Here is a 19,795-nt window from a genome sequence, read left to right as displayed (position 1 = left end):
GAGTCCGAGGTCAGCGGTCAGGATTTATCTTACTGAATGGGCTGGAGGGCCTGGCGTCAGTGTTTGGTATCTGGAAAGGATTTGTTTAGGGAAGGATCTGCGTCGGCCTCTCCCCAGAGACTGCCTTTCCAGGTTGGATGGACACCTCCCCAGAGTCTGTTTTATCACCGGGAAAGAATGTACAGGAAAGGACCATGCTCTCAACGCATGGCTTGCTCTCTCACTCCCCTTTCCCCAGGCCTCACTGTTTTTGGAGTTTGTCATTTTCCATATCTAATAGTGAGGGTGGTGTGTTGGGAGGGGAGGATTCCCCACAGAGGGAGGCTCACCCGACGTGTGTCGACAGACCCCAGCTGTCTGCTCATGACAGTAATTGAAGACGAATTTTGCAACTCCTGGCACTGGTGAAACTCGATAGGCCCCTGGGTATTTCACAGGAGGCATCTTGCATTAGTTAACACGGGGCTGCCCTGGTGCCCGGACAGGAGCTCTCTTGCTGGTCAGCCCACACACGACTTTCAGGGCACACCTCTATTTCTGTTTTAGAATTGAATTCATTGCCAACATTTTTAAAGGTGGAGAGTATACATTAAAATGCCTTGAAATATCGAATCTGCAGCTCTGGGTCCCCATTCCCAGGTGGCAACAACTGGCTGAGTGTGATTGGCCCAGTGAGCCATCTGAAGGCCAATTTGTCACTGCCATGCCAGGGTTACTGCCTGGCCACTATTGGCATCTGAATTTGAGGCCCCTGGGGTTGCTGGTGACATGGGCACAGACTCAAGTATGTATGGTTCAAGACACAGGGAAGTGAATAGCTTAGGGGAGTAGTTCTCAGAGGGGACAATTTTGCACCCAGAGACATCAGCAGTGTCTGAGAGTGTTTTTTTATTTTTTTGGTTGGGCTGTCTACTGGGTGGAAGACAGGCATACTGCTTGACATCCTGCAATACCCATGGGACAGCAGTCCCCTGAAACAAAGGACTGTCCACCCTCCAAATGTCAATAGGGCTAAGGTTGGGAAACGTTGGATTGAGAGCATCAGCAAGTTGTGCACAGTTTACATGTATATTTTACAACTTGCAAATTAATATGCCCAGAAGTTAATTGTTTCTTAAGTGCTTTTTCAATTATTTAGAGTGCTTTTACACTAGTGTTTTTACATTTTTTACTTAGATTATTTTGAGTGCTTTTTACGATTTTTTTAATTTTAGATTTTCCTTTTCTAAGTGTCCTACAATGAATGTGCATTTCTTCTGTGAAAAATGCGGTGATATATTTATTTACTTTTATTAAAATATAATAAAACAAAAAGTAATAAAAATAGTTGAGTGTAATGGCACAGGCCTGTAATCCCAGCAACTTGGGAAGACAAGGCAGGAGGGTGGCAAAGTCAAAGTCGGTCTCAGCAACTTAGAGAGACATTGTCTCAAAATAAAAAAAGTAAAAGAGGGCTGGGGATGTAGTTCAGTAGTAGAGCAGCCCTGGGTTCAATCCCCAGAATAGAGAGATAGACAGACAGACAGACAGACAGGCTGTCCCTGTCCCCTTTCCCAGCCTTATCTCCTAACTTCTTTTTGAAAGTATTTTTAAATTGACATATAATATTTGTACGACTGCACAGGAAACGGTGCTGTTTTGGTCCACGTATACTCTGTGTGATGAGCAGGTCAGGGGAGCTGGCCTATTCATCGCCTCATACAGTTAACATTTCCGTTTATCAATTCCTGATTGCTCACGTGGGCTCCTCCGCCACTTCGGTATTTACCACTCCTCTGTACTGAACTACGACGTAAAGACGACAGAGATAATCACTCTTCAGCCGACTTGCATGCGTGCGTGCCAAATTTTTAGATGCGCTGAAAGACGGTATTACTTACCTCGCTGCCTCCACTTACTCCTCATTGAATTCATTCATTCCTATCTTGGGGGGGCGTTCACTTGACGTACGCATGCGCACTCCTGTGATCCCGCCTCCCGATACCGGCCATTGGCCGGCTTCACCAGCATGCTCCTGATTGGTGGTCTCGGATCAGGCCTCGCTGTCTATCAAAGTTGGCGGGAAAGCGGCCGCGACCCGGAATGGCGGCGGCTACGGACTCATTTTCCCGCGGCAGTTCGGCGGCCGTACGGCTGCCGACGTCGCCGCCGTTCAAGGTGCTGGCGGAGCAGCTGCGGCGCGACGCGGAGGGCGGTCCCGGCGCCTGGCGGCTGTCGCGGGCGGCGGCGGGCCGCGGGCCGCTGGAGCTGGCGGCCGTGTGGATGCAGGGCACGGTGGTGGCTGCGGGCCGCGGCGAGGCGCGGCTGCGAGACCCGAGCGGGGCTTTCTCGGTGCGCGGCCTGGAGCGGGTGCCGCGCGGGCGGCCCTGCCTCGTCCCAGGTAACACAGGGCCTCGCCGGGCCCCTTCCCCGCGGAGGGCGGATTGGCGCCCGGCGGGAGGAGGCGGGGCCCAGGCCGTCCAGCCCCAGGCCTTTGGCCCCGCCGACCTCCTGCCTGGCACCCTTCCTGTCGTGTCCCAAGGCCAGCGTCTCCCTAACTTCTCTGTTTTCTTTGAGATGGGGGCCTTGCTCTGTTGCCCAGGTTGGTCTCAAACTTCTGAGCTCAAGCGAACCTCCAACCTCAGCCTCCCGAGTCGCTGAGACTACAGGTGCAACCTCCAAGCCCAGCTTTTGAAACTAGCTTTTTGGTTTTTTTGCGGTGCTGAGGATGGAACCCAGGTCTTTCACATGCTAGGCAAGCAAACTACCACTGAGCTACATCTCTAGCCCTCCCAAGCTTATCTAACAAGTAGTATCATCAACTGCACATTTTTTAAAAAAATACAAGTTCCTGGGCCACTCTAAGCCCTCCTCCTGAGTTCCCTGGGGAAGGATCCCTGGCCTCTGTATTCGTCATAAGCTCCCTCCTCACGGGTGATTTTCATTTCTTCCCCATGAAATCTTGGGAAATGCTGTCCTAGGAAATGCCTGCATTTCCCCTCCTTCAGGAACTGACTCAGGCTGTAGTTCACTAATGTTTACCTCTTCTCCCTCTTCTCAGACTGCTGGTGTTCAAACCTGAGCTGGCATCAGACTCACCTCACCTGAAAGCCCAGGGGACTGTCCCTGCCCCAGGGTGCCAGGAGGTTCAGGTGCAGCTGGGAATGTGCATTTCTAATCAGCTTCCAGGAAGTGCCATGCTGCTGGCCTGGGCCCGCACTCTGAGCTAAGGCAGGCTTGAGCTTCGTGGTTCTGCCAGCTTATCCTTAGCATCCAGCCCACTGCCTGACCCTTAGGTGCTCCAAGAACCAGTTTATAAGTGACGGGCACAGGGCACCCAGGATCTCATCTCACTCCTTCGCTGGGATGTCAGTTGAACACTTGTACGTGAGGTCCCAGTTGAGGTGCTGGCTCCGTGGAGACCCAGATAGATGAGGCCTGCCAGGGAGACAGCCTGGGAGGAGATTTCCCAGAAAAGCATTGATCCCGGTGGAACTGCCACGTGATCTTGGAAGGCTTGGGTGGGGGAGTGTGTGTAAGGTCTAAATGAAAGACGTCTGAACACAGTAGGCCTCTTTCTGTGGCTCCTGTCCCTGTGAAATCGGGCCAAGGTCCCTCCATCTCTATGGCCCTCCCTGCTCAGTCTTATTTTCTAGCTAGAGGCAGGATGGGTCAGTGGTCTGGCCTGGACTGCTCAGGACTCCAGCAAGCTTAGGTTGAATTCCTAGCCACGCCTTCCCTTCTGAGTTGTGCAGAGTGCTTTTGCTCTTTCTGGACTTGGCCTTCTGTGAAAAGGAGCTAGTAATTCCTGCCAGCTCTGTGGATGCAGTAGGTAAACAGTGACTTCAGCTCAGCTCCTGGCCCGTGGTGGGGTTTGAATATTGTGACTCGGGCTGTTGACTCAATGTTGACACCCCACCTGCCCTGTGCTCTGGCCGCAGCCTTCCTCTAGCACAGGATTGGCAGACCACAGGCTGATGCCTCTGCACATGGCCTTGAACTGTAAATGTTCTTATAGCTTTGTTTTTTATTTTTATTTATGTTTTACTCTTGAGACGGGCTCTTGCTATTTTGCCCAGGTTGGTCTTGAACTCTTAGACTCAAGGGGTCCTCGACCTCAGCCTGCCGGGTGCTAGGACTGCCGGCACAGGCCACCGTGCCTGTTTGGTCTTTACATTTTTAAATGGCTGAAAAAAATCATGGCATGTAGAAAGTACATGACGGTTAAATGTCGCGTCCATCCAGCCCTTGTAACTTGCTCAGGCGTAGGGTTGCTGCCCTGCCGGAACTCCAGGGAGGAGTTTGGCAGAACCCACCGCGAGCCGGGCCCAGAATATTTACTGTCTGGCCCTTTATGGTAAAAATGACTGGTCTGTGGCCTTAGTCTTCTCTGAATGTAATCCATGCTGCTTGGTGTCTTGGCCCTCAGCAAAGTCCCTCGAAGGCAGGTTGGGCAGCCCCCTGGGTCTGGCCCCAGCCCTGGCACCCAGTAGGTGCCACAGTGTTTGAGCGAATGGGCACCTGTGGGCCTGGCCAACTCGCACGCTGGCCGGATGCCCTCTTGCTAATTCATACCAAGTCCTGCTTTACAAAACTGTCACTCACTGCCTCCCGGCAAGGTCCAGGGAAGTCAGGGCCACTGAAACACAAGGGGGGTTGTGGGCATGCGCCAGGGTGTAGTGGCGGGAAAGTCCTTTTTTCTTCTTCCTTCAGTGTTTTTTAGGGGTGCTCGAGGTGCCTGCCTTGCAGAGTGGTGTCCGTGGTGTGCTGGGAAGAGCCCACGCTAGGAAAGAACAGCACCGCGCGCTCCCACGTCACTGGTCCTGCCCCCGGGAACCTCGGGGTGGCCCTGAGGCCTCCAGCTGCGGGGCAGAGGAGGGCTGCTTTCGCTCTCCTCGGCCCTTCAGTGCACCTGGAGTTTACTTGGGGCGGCAATGCAGAATGGAGCACAGGAGGGACAACTCTCCAGGCTCCAGGGTGCAGGGAGGCTTCCTGGAGGAGGCGTCCCTGAAGGATGCTGGGCTTCCATTGTTGGCACCGGGACGTCTGGTCACCCGGTCTGCAGTAGCAGGAGATTGTCAAGCTCCTCGGAGCGGTGCGTGCTAAGGCTTGGAGACACCGCGAGGGGCCACAGCGGAGGGCAGGAGGGTGCCACCCTGAGGAGCCTCGGGCGCCTGAAGGGGCCTGCCTGCCGTAGGTGGCCTTGCGCTTGCTGCGCCGGGGCTGCTCCTCCACCCGGCATGGCACTGTTCTCTACCTCTACGTCCGTGCGGAGGATGCTGCCGCCCTCCCTGCCCTGCGGGTTCTCCCAGTGCAGGTGGAGCTGAGAAGCAGCTCCCTGGGTGGCCGCCCTCAGGCTCTAAGCAGGCGCTGCACCTAGAGCAGGTGCAGCAGGCTGGGCGGCCCGGAGCCATTGAGTGACCAAGGCTGGAGGGGATGAGAGCTGGCTGGGGGAGGGTCGCCTGTGGGCAAGGGGAGGGGTGTGGCTGGGACTCTGGCCCATGGTCTACCTTTAGGCCCCGCCCCCCAGTTGCCTGCGACCTCCCAGCAGATCCGCTGGCCATTCCTGGGTCTTCGGTCCTGTTTCTGAGGGTTCCCTCTCTGCCAGCTCTTGGGGGCCATCCCACAGGAGCAAGTGTATTTTTTAGAACTAGCCTTTTGTCACCAAGGGGCCCAGGTGGAACCTGGAGATGGAGGCAGAGAACACAAGAGCACCCTGCCAGGGGTTGGACACAGAGGGCCAGGGCCAGCTTGCCTGGCCGCCAGCAGTCAGCCTGATGTGGCAGCGGGCGTGCGGGGGCTGGCAGCGCGCCCGCCCTTCCTGCTGGGTTTGGGGATTTTCTTTACACAATTGCGTTTTGTGTGGTTTACAACCAGCCAAGTTTTGCTTTCAAGGAGACTTACTTCCTCAAGGGAGCGGGAAGAGTGGCATGGCTGATGTGTCATTAGCTCACCCTTGGCAGCCTGCCCTGCCCGGTTGCCCATGTGTGCCCCACGGTGCTGGTGGTCGGAGAGAGCGGAGGGGGCAAGGTTGGTCCCAGGGGTGGGAGCAGCGGCAGTGTGTGGGCCGACCCTTCTGGCAGCATCCAGGGGAAATTGGATTTTCTTTTCAGCTGCAGGGAGCGGCTGTGCAGAAAGAGGACCCGTCCTGTGGACAGATTCCAGTCGCATGTCTGTGGCTGCACTGTGGCATCCATCAAGGAACAAGACTTAGAGAAAAGCTGGGTTTCCGCCCCGCCTTGGCGCAGCCTGTCCCACTGTAACTCCCTCTGGCACGAGTCGCTTCCCCGCCTTGAGCAGGATTACACAGTGCCTGACGACTGTTTAACCAGACACCCAAGAGCCCAGAGGTGGCGCCCTCCGGGTTAAATGTGGAGCTCGGTGTTAACTTTTGTGCGTTTCCCGATCACTGTTTTGGTATCTGCTATCCAGGGTTTTGTTTTTTGTGGGTAGTGCTGGGGATGGACCCAGGCCTCTCACAGTCCGAGGCAGGTGCTCACCCTGGGCTGACCCTGACGTTGACCTCTGAAGCACAGGGGCTGGCGGGCACCCTCCCCTGTGCAGGTCCACAGCTGTCTTCTCTTCCAGGGAAGTACGTGATGGTGATGGGGGTGGTGCAGGCCTGCAGCCCCGAGCCCTGCCTGCAGGCCGTCAAGATGACCGACCTCTCCGACAATCCCCTGCACGAAAGCATGTGGGAGCTGGAAGTGGAAGATCTGCACCGGAGCATTCCTTAGGCCGGGTGGCTCTCCTGGACGAGGCGCTTCCACTCGTCGGGAGTTTCGCGGAGCCCACTGCCTTTGTTCACCCTGCAAGCAGCAGTTTTAAATGCCAGATTCTTGAATTAGCTCAGCCTCCGCTGCAAGGACTGTGTTTGCTGATGAAAAGCAGATGCTGTTTTGGTTTTTTTTTTCCTACTTCATTTTCATTTCCCTCTCCCAAGCTCACTGCGATCTCATGTTGCATTTTTTTTTGAAATTCTACGAGTAACGAGTGACGACACCTTCTCCGTGACTGCTGGGCCCCTGTTTTAAGATGTAAAATTTGAATCCCCGTCATTGCCCACTGGTTAGAGTGCAGTTATGCCGGGAAGGAATGCTGCCACGGCCCTCGTCCCTCCACTGAGACCTCCGCTCCAACGAATGCCACGTCCAGTGTGCAAGTTCATGGACGTGTTCTCTTCCTGCAGCCCCGGGAGGGAGCCCAGGGCTTCACGCATGCTTGGCAGCTGCTCTGCATGGGGCTCCACCAGCCCTGAATCGCTGTCTGAGGGCAGACTCAGTGGCCCCTCGCAGACAAAGCTCTCTTCCTGCTTTGGGTGCAACACAGACACTGAAGGCCCGCTACCCTTAGATATGGAACATGGTTCTGTCCTCCTGCACTTGGAAATGCTGAGACAGACATTTTCCAAATTTCTCTCTGAAACTAAAAAACCAAGGTAGGTGACAACTCACAGGCATCAACCAAGCCAATGCTTCACCACCTGCGGAGACAGCTGGGGAGCAGCCTGGGCCTAGCAGGGACATCTTTTCTATGGAATGACTTTCTGATGTGACTGTACTGAGTGTCAGGTTGTGTTCTCTGCTCAGGGCCCATGCTGGCTTCATCTTTAGAGTGTAAATATCGAGGGAGTCACATTGTGTTCCAATATCACTGTAGGATTTCGTCTGGATTATTGATTTTCTACCACTAATAAATTTTTATGTGCTATATATATATATTTAAAAAATTGTTTTTAGTCATCAATGGACCTTTATTTAATTTATTTATATGTGGTGCTGAGGCTCCAACCCAGTGCCTCACACATACTAGGCAAGTGTTCTTCCACTACACTACAACCCCAACCCTGATTTTTAAATAACTATTTTCTAAAGCAGTTTTTGGGGTGGCAGAACAATTGAGTGGAGAGTACAGAATTTGTGTGCCCCCATCTCACCCCTCTGGGTTTTGCTGTGATCAGCGCCTGTCATTAGTCTGGTAAGTTGCTCTGACTGCTGAGTCTCTGGTTGCATTGAGTTCCCCCGGTACATCTTTGGGCTTCACCAGATGTCTCATGACATGAGGCCGCCCATACAGATGGCTCCACTGCCCTGAGCTCTGGGCCCCTGTGTCACTTCCCTCTCCAGCTGCCCACAACACTCATCTCTTCGTGTCTGTATAGCTTCGCCTTTTCCAGACTGTCAGCTGGTAGGATTTACAGCCCGTGGTCTTTACAGGCTTCTTTCACTTAATGTGCAGTTGTTTCCTCCAGGTCTCTTGCAGCGTGACAGCTCATTCCCTGTTGTCACAGAGTGAGGAGGCCGCACCATCTGCGGGTACCTGTGTGAGTGTCCGGTCTGGCTGGTGGAGGGACGTTGCGTTGGATTCCATCCTGGACAGCCATGAACAGAGCTGCCGCGCATTTTATGTGGACTCGTTCTCTGCTCGTGGAGGTAGATGCCCAGGAGTGTGATCCTGGGTCGAACGGAGTTTGTGGTTAGCCACTCTCCAGTGGTGGTGTGGTTCTGCATTCCCACCAGCAACCAGCAAGAGTTCCTCTTGCTTCACATCCTCAGCAGCATCTGTTAGTGTTTTGGATTTGCTATGTTTTTAAACTATATAACGTTTTCTTTTTTAGATGGATACAATACCTTTATTTTATTTGTTTATTTTTTGTATGGTGCTGAGGATCAAACCCAGTGCCTCACACCACTGAGCCACAACCCCAGCCCCACATTTTCTTTTAAAGATGGGTAGGTTGTGTGTTGTTTCTATTACTGATCTGGGTTTGTTCACTGCTTGAAGCTTCTTTTCAGCTGGTTTATGTTCACAATGCGGCCTTTTTCAGGCAATATTGCTATACTTTAATGGGAGCTTTGCCCCCCTGTAGATCTAAATTTGAGCCCTTCATCTGTTGCTAAACTTGCTGTGGGTATCAGCAAGTTGCCTACCTTCTCATTCAGTTTCCTCCATAAAACACAAATCATTGCCAGCTTGAGGCACTGTTGTAAGGAATAAAGATGTGTGTAAATTTACATAGTACCCAGTATATAGTGGGCACCAAATTATTGTTGCCAGAAGCAATAAGTGCTTGCTTACATCTATTAGTTACCTTTAAGTGTGTGTATGCATTTTTGAAAAGAAGCTTTTAGATTTACAGAAAAATTGCAAAGACCACACAGAGTTTCCGTATTTCCTGCATCTAGCTTTGCTCTCATTAACATTCTAAGAAGTATGGCACATTTGTTACTATTAATGAACCAATGTTGACATGCTGTTAATCTTAAGCCTATTGTTTATTCAGATTTCTTTATTTTTTTCCTAACATCTTTTTAATTTTATTTGTGGTACTGGGGATTGAACCCAAGGGCACTTAACCACTCAGCCACACCCCAGTCCTCACTCTCTGTATATATATTTACATATGTATTTGAGGTACAGGGTCTCACTGAATTGCTAGGGCCTCACTAAGTTTCTGAAACTGTCTTCAGGCTCATGGTCCTCCTGCCTCTGCCTCTCGAGTCACTGAGATGACAGACGTGCTGCACTGTGCCCGGCCCTAACCTCTTTTTCTGTTCCAGAGTCCCATCCAGGACACCACATTTCATTTGGGCTTCATGACTCCTAGGGCTTGCCCTGCTGAGAATTGGGACATTCGCTTTGGATTACATTGAAATTTTATTGTTATTATGTGCAGTGCTGTTATTTTGTCCAGGGCCTCACACTTACTAGGCAGGTAAGGGCTCTACCATGATACTAGACCCCCGCAGCCAGAAATAAATAAATTTATGTGTGTATTTGTTATTTGGTACTGAGGATTGAACCCAGGGCACTGCACCACTGAACCACAACCCCAGTTCTTTTTATTTCTTACTTTGACACAGGATCTCACTAAGTTACTGAGACTTCAAACTTGCGATCCTCCTGCCTCGGCCTCCCAACTTGCTGGGATGGCAGGGGACTCAGCGCCACTGTACTGGGCCAGAGGTGCTATTGATGCAGATCACGGATCTGTTCCAGGATCTTAGGTTAAAACTTGGGCACAGAACTCTTTGTTTTACCCGGTAGTGGCCCTGAACTGGGCGTGCGGTGCGTGCTAGGACCCTCCCCTGCAGCCTGCCCACTGTGGTTCCTCCTTATCTGAAACCTGCTCTTGTGCTGCAAAAGTGACCACGCTGCCGAGAACCCCCGGAACCATATCCTGCCCAGCTGACCCACCCGACTTCTGGTGAAAACACCCGATTAGAACATGCTGTCTGGCTTGGCACCGTTGCCTGGGCATAGCATCTGAGGGTGCTGGGTGGGGAAAGGTGGGTACCGTCTTTTCCAACTGTCCCCCACACGGGCAGTGGCCAGGCCTGGAGCTGGGCCTCTGGGCGCGCCAGGCGAGCTGCGTGGTTTCTCTGAACACGACGAACTGCCCGGCCAGCGTTTCCTCCTTGGTATCACCAGATGAAAATGCATCCGGAGGCTTCAGTTTTTGGTGCCAAATCAAAGTCGGCTCATGAGCCCGCAGTGCGCGGGGCCAGCACAGCTTCCCTTTTGAAATTAGCTCTTTTCTAAGAACTGAAAATAAGCCACCACGGCTGTGACTTCACTTTTCTTGGAACTGCTTTACATTACAAAACGATATGAAACCCTCATTTAGCTGGTTTTGGATTCCCTGAGTTCCCTAATTCTTTCTGTTGCATGTTCTTGTAAAGCTGAAGACTTACTGCAAAACTCTCCTGCATCGGGTGAAGCAGGAGGGGAGGGAACGGCCACGTGAAATAACCGAGCCTCTGTCTCCTGGTGGATTTGTATCTGATCCAGTGATCAGGAGAAAAGGAACCGAGAAGAGTCTGTGTGCCGAGTCAGCCTCAGATTCCAAGGGTCACAGCCAGGAGGCCTGTCGGGCCACCCATGGGTGGTATTGCTAAAGCTCAGGTTGCAGGGAGGAGGGGGTGTGTTTCTGCTGATGTGCGTTTGGCAGCTACCCTGGAGCCCAGAAAGAAGGGCTTCGCCAAGGGCTCCAGCCTGCCTGGGCCAAGGAAGGCAGCGAGCGGTCCAGCCCTGGTCCTGCCCTCTCCTGTCTGGCCTCGGGCCTGGAGGTCAGGCTGTGAAGTGCAGATCAGTCTTCCTGCACAGGATGGCTGCTGATAGGTTCTTGGGGACTGGATGAGACACCCCTTCTGAGTAGGGATCTCTATAGCTTGGGACACACTTGTGCTAAAGTCATAGGTTCCTGTCTGGGCTCTCTGTTGGAGGGGCCTCCAGTGACATTGCTGTGTTTTATTCCTCCCTGCCCAGCATGGGTCCTTGCATAACATTCCTGGGCAGTCAGTAAGTAAGACTGGCCAGTTTTTAGGTTGGAAGACGAAATTTTCTAATGAAAAGAACCCCTTCATAGGCCTTTTGAATCAAGCACCCCGTGCGGTTTATGAGGGGCCGGCAGGGGCCAGCTAGAATGTTCAGAATGGCTTTGAAGCACCAAGAGGGAAGACAGCTGAGCCCCAGAGAGGATCTGTGTGTTTGGGCAGAATCGGAAATGAGAGCCCTCTGAGAAACCGGTTCTGGGGGCTGATTGTCTTGAACTGGGCTCTAGCACCCCCTGCTGGTGGGCCCCAGCACCCGCCCCCTCTGGCCGGCCTGAGCCCTTGGAAATGGGACTGCAGCCACTGATAAGAATAAAAGGCCACAGGACAAAGCCGAGGATCAAAAGGGAGCCGTGAGAAGTTCCGCAGCTGTGCACCCTGGGAGTTTCACCCACTGTGGGAAAACCAGGATGGGGTGACTGGTACCAGATTGGGTAACAAGGTGGGTGTCAATGGGCCTCACACTGGGCCCCATCTGTTTTTTGACTAGTGGCCTCCAGTGAGTTACTTCACCTCTCTGAGCTTTATTTCTGGTGTCTAGAGTAGGGATGATGGGGTATGAGAGGTTGAGTCACTTGTCCCCAAAGCTGTTAACCAGAGTCCAGGCAGTCTGAACAGGTGCCAGAAAACACGTTCACTCTGTTGGCCTTTGGGTCACCAAGCACTTCCTGAGCACCTGCCGGGTCCTAGGCTGGGGACACACCCAGTGAACAGATGAATGGCTGCATTCTGCGCTGTTCAGATCTTCTCTGGCCTCCCATCTGGAGGGAGGGCAGGCCCATCTTCCCCAGCTAGAGGCCCTTTATTTAGTCACATCTGCAAAGTCCTGTTTGCTGCTATAGTAACTCACAGGTTCTGGGCTGCAGGGCATTCTGCCTACCTTGCTTGCCCTCTGGTCACCAAGCCCCTTGCCCTGTGGCAACATCAGCTCCGAGTCCAAAACTGTCCCCCAGGCCTCCTTGTCTGCATCAGGCATGGGGACCGCTGAGGACCACCCATCCTGAGCTTGGCCCTGTCCACCTGAGGACCCACAGAACTCACAGAACGGGCTGTCTGCTCCCAGGACGCCTGGGCAGCAGCCCTGAGGCCTGGTTTTGTTTCTCATCAAGGGACAGAGACACGGGCAGGGAGGAAAGAAGGAACAGTGAGGCCCTGCGCATGGAGATCCAGGCTCCCGAGCTTCCCTCCCTCTGGCCACATGGGAAGAGGGAGGGGTGTCCCCGAGGGGTCTGTCGGCACCTGAGCCCTCGCGCTGCAGAGGAGGAAAAGGGGGGACCAGCGCTCCCCGTGAAGCCACTGGTGCTGTGTAGTGCATCAGGCCCGCCGCCGGCCTTCCCGAGCACACCTGGCCCCGCTGCAGGCAGAGTCCTCAGGGCCTGGTGCAGGCCGGCCCAGGCTCATCAAGGCAGCTGGGCTCTACCCGCATCCTTCCTTAGAACCATGTGGGCGCGCCTCGAGCAAAGCCAAGCAGCGAGAAGGCTCTCCAGGTGATTCTTGTGATCAGAAGCATCACACTGCAGATCTGCTGCCCCTGGGCCGGAGCGTCAGAGCTGCCCGCGGCACTGGTTCAGTGGTGATGGCGTCCTCCTCTGTGGGGACCCTGGGGTCCTAAGGACTGGGAGCCAGGAGGTCACTCACCCCCAGGCCTCAGGGGTGAAGGAGCTGTGGAGAACAGAAAGGCCCCACGTTTGGGACACCGTCTGCAGAGCGTGCTGCGACCAGCTTGCTGTTTAAAAAGTGAGTCCGTTTAAAGAAAAATATTAAATGACTAGTCCCAGAGGGGCAGGAATGGGTGGACCTTGGCTTCTACTTGCCGTCCTGGGACAGCTGTGCCAGCATGGTGGCTCCTGGCCTTGCGGGCTGTGGAGTGCCTGAGGTGGGGCTGGTTGACTGGCGGGGTGGCCAGAGTTGGTGAGCGGGCCTGCAGGGTGACTTCCACCCGGCAGCGGCCGTGCAGAGTGGCTCCCTTCCAGCGTAAAGGGGATAGAGAGAGTGACCTTATGGTGGGAGACCTGACAACCTGCCTCGTCAGGTGCCAAGAGAGCATGGACAGATGACCGGGTAGGAGGCTGAGGCCAGAGGCCGGGACTTGGACTCTTCCCATTGCAAGCTGGCCCTCTTACGCACTCACCCGGCCCCTGCCAAGAGGAGAGATAGTGCTCCCCAGGGACCTCAGGAGCCCGAGGTGGCCGCGTTAGGCCTCCTGTCGAGGCCTGTGAGGACTCTGCGTCCTCAGTAGGTGTGACGGCAGCACTGGCTCTTGAGACCAGTGGTCAGGGACCATGGTGATGCATGACAAAAGCCGCCCCCACGCTGCCCACGCCATGTCCGCCACACGCGCTTTTCACCGCAGCTTGGCAGCCTTCAGAGTCTTGCAGTTGCAGGACCAACGTCCCATTGCCCAGCTGGTTGGAAACGGGGGCTCCTCTCATCTCCCTCCATCTTCTCGTGCTGGGAACGAGTGGAATCCTCAAGCTCCTGATCTGTCTTCTGTCTGCCTCTGGGCCCAGATTTAAAGCATTCCCGTGGTGGGGGGGGGTGAGCTGGGACTTGATCTGCAAAGTCCCTGCACGGCAGTGCCTGGTGTTTGGTTGAATACAGGGGTGGGATCTCATGGGTGGAGGGGTGTCTCAGGAACCTGCCAGTTGGGGCAGTGTGCGGGTTAGAGCAGACTTTAGAGCCAGACAACAGTTTCACATCTCCACACAGAACTGGGGACCCGTGCCTCTGAGCCTGTTTTCCCATCTGCAAAGTGGGAATAAAACCCATCCTGTGTGAGCACACAGGCTGTGACATTTATTCCTGCCCTTAGTCCCCAGCTCCTGAGCTGCCCTGCCTCATCTCTGTAGGCTTGAGAATGGCGTTTCCTTGCTTCTCCACATCCCACCTTCCTGGCTGGTGGTATGGCCCTTTAAGGAGAGTGAGCCGCGGGCTCCGGGATCTTGGTCTCCTCAGTTTGGCAGGGTGGCCCAGACTTGGCATGGGAAAGAAGTGCCAGTGGGAAAGGCCTTTTTAAAAATGTGCAGGCAGTGAAGTGCACATCCAGTTCAAGCGTCCACGCCGCACGCTGGCGCGATTGGAAGGAGCCTGGGTCGGAGGGTTCGGAGGCCCCTCCCCGCCTTGTGGCCCACAGGAGATGAGACAATGGCTTTAACAGCCCAGGAGGCATTTTGCCATGAGCATCCTGTTTATTCCATGGTTATGGCCCTTTAGTACCAAATTTGCTTGAAAAACCTTGTGAAATTATTTATGGAGAAAGAAAGAATGAGGAATTCTGGGTAATGGGGAAGCAACTGGCCAGTTTTGCAGACATTCCAACATGGGTGGTTTGTAACTAATTGGAAAAACATGTCTCTTCTCAGTTGACTTAATCCTTTCTGCTGCAGCTCGGGCCTAAGTGTTCCCAGAAGGCTTAAGGGCCTAATCAACTCCCAGGGTGGTCACCATGGTGACAAGGGGGCAGAGAGCGCATGCCTGCCTCGGGGGTCTTTCGGGTGTCACCAGCCTTCCTGGCTTGGGCGCCAGGCTGGGTGTCGGTGGTGGTGGAGCATGGGGAGTTGTCCCAGCTTGAAATTTAGCCAGAAGGTTCTGGAAGCAGCTTGGGGCCCAGACAGGAAGAGGAATCTGCTGGGAGTGGAGGGCTCCTGGCCCCGGTGCTCGAAGCCGGCTCTGCCCTTCCAGTCCTTTCCAGAGGCAGAAGTGGTGGTCCCTGTCTTCTCGTTTCTTCAGGGCTCTGCGAGAGAGTGATCCCAGGGCCAGACGACCTGGCCAGCTCTGCCTGCGTCCTTGAGAGAGCGCTCTGGCCCGCGGGAAACGGCCCGTGGGCCCTGGTGCCTCCCACCGGGCCCTGCAGAAGCGGAGGGCCTAGCCCCAGGCGCCACCTTGCGTGCCACGTGTCTCCAGCTCTCTGGGCTGTAGCGCCTCCTTAGGAAGGTGGGAGAGCCACCCCAGGTCCCCAGGCTGAGGGGAGGTGCGTGTCTGGAACCCCTCCCCCACCCCGGGGCCGAGGTGACCCTGCTCTTCGAGTTCTATGGGTTGTGGTTTCCTCTCACTCTCTCCACTTCCTTCCTGAAACCCCGAAAGAGGCTTCACAGGAAAGGAAGGGCCTTTCAGATCCCTGAGTGGTGCTGGGAATGGCCAGGCCCTTAGCCAGGCTGCTTGGCACCCAGGGGGACGGGGTTGTGGGTTTGAGCCACCAGGGCCACTGAGGCACAGTTGGCCTACTGCTTGGTGCCACCAGCCGTCCTGAAATGCCACCCTTGTTCACTCCCGGGAGGTCTAAGGGTGACGAGGAGCTGCCAGGCCTTGGCCTACCCAGCACAGGCGGCCTTCTGGTGACCTGGCCACCCTAGAAGGACAGACCTATAAGGAATCTAGCACACAGCGTGTAAGCAGGGCTCCCACCTTGGCCCTGGCCTCTGTCTCCGCCACTAATTATGTGGTCGCAGGAAATGGGCCTGCTCCAGAGGAGATGGCCGCCAATCATCAAAGCAGTTGAGAGACACAGGCCACTGCGAGGTCCACTGGGAGGCAGTGGCCTTCGCTCACATGTCATTCCAGAGCCGTGGACGAGGCTCCCTGTTTAGGTGGCCGTCCAACCCTTTGTCGTATGGAAACCCTGAATTGTTCCAGCCACCTGAGGACCTGTGTGAGGAGGCTCTGAAGCCGGGTGGCTACTTAATGTACAGGGCCCAGCACAAAGCGAAACTGTCGTCCAAACATTCAGGTTCAGGGGTCGGCAGCTAAGTCGTGCGAGCTACGCAGGTGTGGGGTCCTTGCAGGCACAGGCCTGAGAGTGCAAGGTGGGCAGCCACCTGCAGCGGGCTGGCGAACTTGGCCACACTGCCCTTTGGGTGAGTTTACGCGTAGCTTTGCTATGACCTTGACCTGGGCGAGGCTCAGGGGGTGAGAGGCAAGCTCTAACCTAGGTGGCAGGGTGGCTGCCTGTGACACGCAGTGACAAAGTCAGATGCTCCAGGAAGCAGCTTCTGTCTGGAAGAGGAGACCCGCGAGCTTGGACACCCAACTTGATCCTCTGTCACGGGTTCTAAGCGAAGCCCAGGAGACCCAGTGCCTAACGCTGTCACTGCCCGAGCCAACATCCAGCTCCGTTTAAGAAAATCGGGTATTCCTGTGGCTTGGGAGTAGGTGTCTTTGTTACTTCAGTCGAAGTCCCACCAAGTCGTGAACTTCAAAGGCAGACCTGTCACCTTTGCCACCAGGGCTTGGAAGGAGAAACCCGAAACAGGGCCGAGGGATTTGCCTTGTGCTCATTGCCATTGAACTTCAGCCTGTGCATTCCTGCAAACACTCTGCCCAGGGCAAACCTCGTGAGGACCTTGACATTCTAAGTAAGGTCTCCAGAAGGAGCCGTGTCCACGGGAGAAGGACACGCCCAGAGCTGGGAGCAGTTTTTACCTGGAGAGAATGGATTAGGGGGTGCTAGGGAAAGCCTGCTGGGCCAAGTTTGGCTTATACAAATTATTGGTGAAAAAGAAAGATAGGTGCCAGTTTATTCTTATCCCAGATGTTGCTGGGTAGGGGGGCCATGGGGCACAGGAGGCTCCGGCTCAGGGACTCCTCTCCCCTCCCCACCCTCTTTTATGGTGCTGGGGATTGAACCAGGCATGCTTTACCACTGAGCTACGTTCCCCAGTCCTTCTTAATTTTTTTTTATTTTTAAATTTTGAAACAGGATCTCACTAAGTTGCTGAGGCTGACCTCCAACTTGGAATCCTCCTGCCTCAGCCTCCTGAGTGGCTAGGATTACGGGTGTGCACCCCTGTGTCTGGCTTCCTCCCTCTCTTTACTGGGGAACCCTTTTCTAATTTGCCAGCCATCAAATTCAAGAACAAGTAGAAGCTCTAAACATGTTGGAAGGAGCCAATAAAAGCCTCTCTGAATGGGAGGGTTGTGGATGGGAGGAGGAAGTCGACAGAAACTGAAAGACAAGACTTTGGGGGGAAGGCAGGCTTATTTAATGACATCCAAAATATTGTTTGTGATGTCTTCCTTCTCTGTGAGTTTTTTTAAAGATCGAGGTATGATTCACACGCCGTACGATGCAGCACTTGAAGGTGTGAAATTCACCGGCTTCCAAGGCTTCATGGGTTGTACAGATATCACCACTGACCCCAGAACACTTTGATCACTTCTCAGCCCTCGTCCCCCCCTAACTCTGCCTCTCTGAATCTGGCTTTTGGTTTACCTTTCAGCTATGTGCGTTTACTTTAGTGATTCTTCCAGGGATTACAACAGACACCCTGATTTGTCACAGAAGACGCGCTGTGCGTGTGCTGGGACTCTGGCAGTAAGTACTGACGTGGCCAGCTCCAGGAAGCCGCTCACACAGGACGCAGCTGTGCACATGGTGGGATCCGTGGTTGCGCACACGTACGTGCACACGGTGTGACGTGGCCAGAGCCATCCCCAGCGTGGCGCCTGACTCTCGTCCTCCGCTTTACTGATCTCCCTTTGACCTTCACGAGACCCCCTCCACACACGCCCCCACACCTTTCTCCTCCTCTTTTCTCTCTAACCTCCACCTTCTGAGCTCAGCTTGCTTTGCTGGCCGTAATGCTCTCAAGTCCCTCCACTTTGCTGCACGTGACATGATTCCATTCTTCATGGCTGAGGCGAACCCCACCGTGCACACACCCAGTCATCCGCTGAAAGCCCGGCCTGGGTCTGTAGTTTGGCTGTTGTGAATTGTGCTGCTGTGAACAGGGGAGTGCGTGTCACGGTAGCATGATGGCTTCCGTTCTGCCGGATAAATACGGAGCAGTGGAAGAGCTGGGTCATGGGTGCGTCCTGGTCTAGCCTCCGTACGGATTTCCATGGTGGTCCCACCAACAGGGTAAAGGTGTCCCATTTCCCCACATCTGCTCCGGCATTCTCGATGACCAACAAAGAGCACGTATTATCATAGTCCCACTTACCTGAAAGGCGCAGAACAAGCAGCCCCCGGAGATGGAGCAGGTGACTGCCCAGCCTGGCTGGAGAGGAAGGAGGGATTGGGAGAGGTGCTGACCAGGGGGCTTGAGGCCCCTTCTGAAGGGACGGGACTGTTCTAGAATCTACAGTGGTAATGGGGCACCGTTCTGTGAATATACTAAGAACCATTGTTTTTACACTTTAAACAGGTGTATTGTTTGGTATAGGAATTATGTAAAAAAAAAAAAAAAAAAAAAAAAAGAAAAGTCAACTGTTGACAGACACTGCTGTGCTCAGCAGAGGCAAGGGGCTCACCCGGTGAGTTCTCCTTCCCGCCTTCCCACGGGCTGTTGATGCTGTAGATTCTGTGTGCTGCAAACCCTACCACGATCTTCCCCTGCTGGGGATGAACCTACAGCCTCGTGTATGCGAGGCGGGCTCTACCACTGAGCCACATCCCCAGCCCTTTTGTTTATTTTTTATTTTGAGATGGGGTCTTGCTAAGTTGCTGAGACTGGTGTGTGTGTGTGTGTGTGTTGCCGGGGATTGAAACCAGGGCCTTCTGCGTGCGAGGCCGGTGCTCTATATCCCCAGGCCTGAGGCTGGTCTTGAACTTGCAATCCTCCTGCCTCTGCCTCCTCAGTTGCTGGGGTTACAGGCCTGCGTCACCATGCCTGGCTGGCCTTGGTGGCTGCTTTCATTGGATGCAAGGTTGACAGCCCCCCTCCTCATCCTTCCACTGTCTGCTGACCTCCACTGCGTCTGATGATAACTCAGCTGTCCTTATTATTGTCCTTCCCGTGTGTGTGATTTTTTGTTTGTTTTTATCCTCTGGCTGTTCTTAAGATTTTCTTTGTCTTGGATTTTCCTTAGTGTGATTATGGTGTGCCGGGGTGTGGTGTTCTCTCTATTAATCCTGTTTTGGGTTTGCTGAGCTTCTTGAACCTGTGGGTTGCTATTTCTGTGCGTTTTGGTAAGCTGCTGTTGTCTTTGAAGAGGTCTTCTGCCCATCTCTCCTCGGGGCTCTAATCGTGTCTCTATTTGTCTCTATTAGGCAATCGGATCCCGTCTTCCAGGTCCAGAGACTCTGTTCATTTGCTCATCTGTTCTTTCTTTCTCTTTTCCCGCTCCTTTTCGAGTCTTGTTTCTTCCCATGCTTCACTTTGGATAATGTCTTCAGAGTGGCGGGTTGATTCTCAGGCTGTGTTCTGTCTGGTGTTCAGTCTGTCCAGCAGGTTCTTCATTTCAGGTATCTGTAGTTTTCAATTCCAAACATTCGATTTGATTCTCTTTTAGTTTTCCATTTTCAACTTTCCATCTCCTCGCCCCCTTGTCCCTTTTTACCTCTAAATTCTTTGGCGTGTTTGAACCTCCTTGTCTGCTAACCCCAACATCTGGGCCATCTGCAGACCTGCTTTCGGTAGCCGTGCTTTCCTGGCTCACAGGCCAGCGGTGTCGGGTCCCATGACTGAACGTGGTTGACGAAGGGTCTTGGAGCTTCTGGGCTGCATTCTCTTCCTCTGAAGGATGTTGAGTTCATTCTTTTTTTT

At 54.0% G+C, this 19,795-nt stretch overlaps 1 protein-coding gene across 1 annotated transcript; it reads left to right on the top strand.

The window, feature by feature from the left end:
• Nucleotides 1–2,066: 2,066 nt before the first annotated feature.
• On the top strand, nt 2,067–7,691 carry Rmi2 (RecQ mediated genome instability 2). Its single transcript, XM_047533773.1, has 2 exons — nt 2,067–2,380; nt 6,568–7,691. The coding sequence occupies exons 1-2, from the start codon at nt 2,083–2,085 to the stop codon at nt 6,714–6,716; spliced, it is 447 nt and encodes a 148-aa protein (XP_047389729.1). The 5' UTR covers nt 2,067–2,082; the 3' UTR covers nt 6,717–7,691.
• Nucleotides 7,692–19,795: the final 12,104 nt, after the last annotated feature.

The sequence above is a fragment of the Sciurus carolinensis genome, chromosome 18 (genome assembly GCF_902686445.1).
Source record: "Sciurus carolinensis chromosome 18, mSciCar1.2, whole genome shotgun sequence".
NCBI lineage: Eukaryota > Metazoa > Chordata > Mammalia > Rodentia > Sciuridae > Sciurus > Sciurus carolinensis.
This window is presented reverse-complemented; position numbering and strand designations above follow the sequence as displayed.

Coding starts and splice junctions, on each gene's coding strand:
- Rmi2 (XM_047533773.1), top strand. CDS start 2,083: ATGGCGGCGGCTACGGACTCATTTTCCCGCGGCAGTTCGGCGGCCGTA. Junction 2,381..6,567: donor GCGGCCCTGCCTCGTCCCAG/GTAACACAGGGC, acceptor CTTCTCTTCCAG/GGAAGTACGTGATGGTGATG.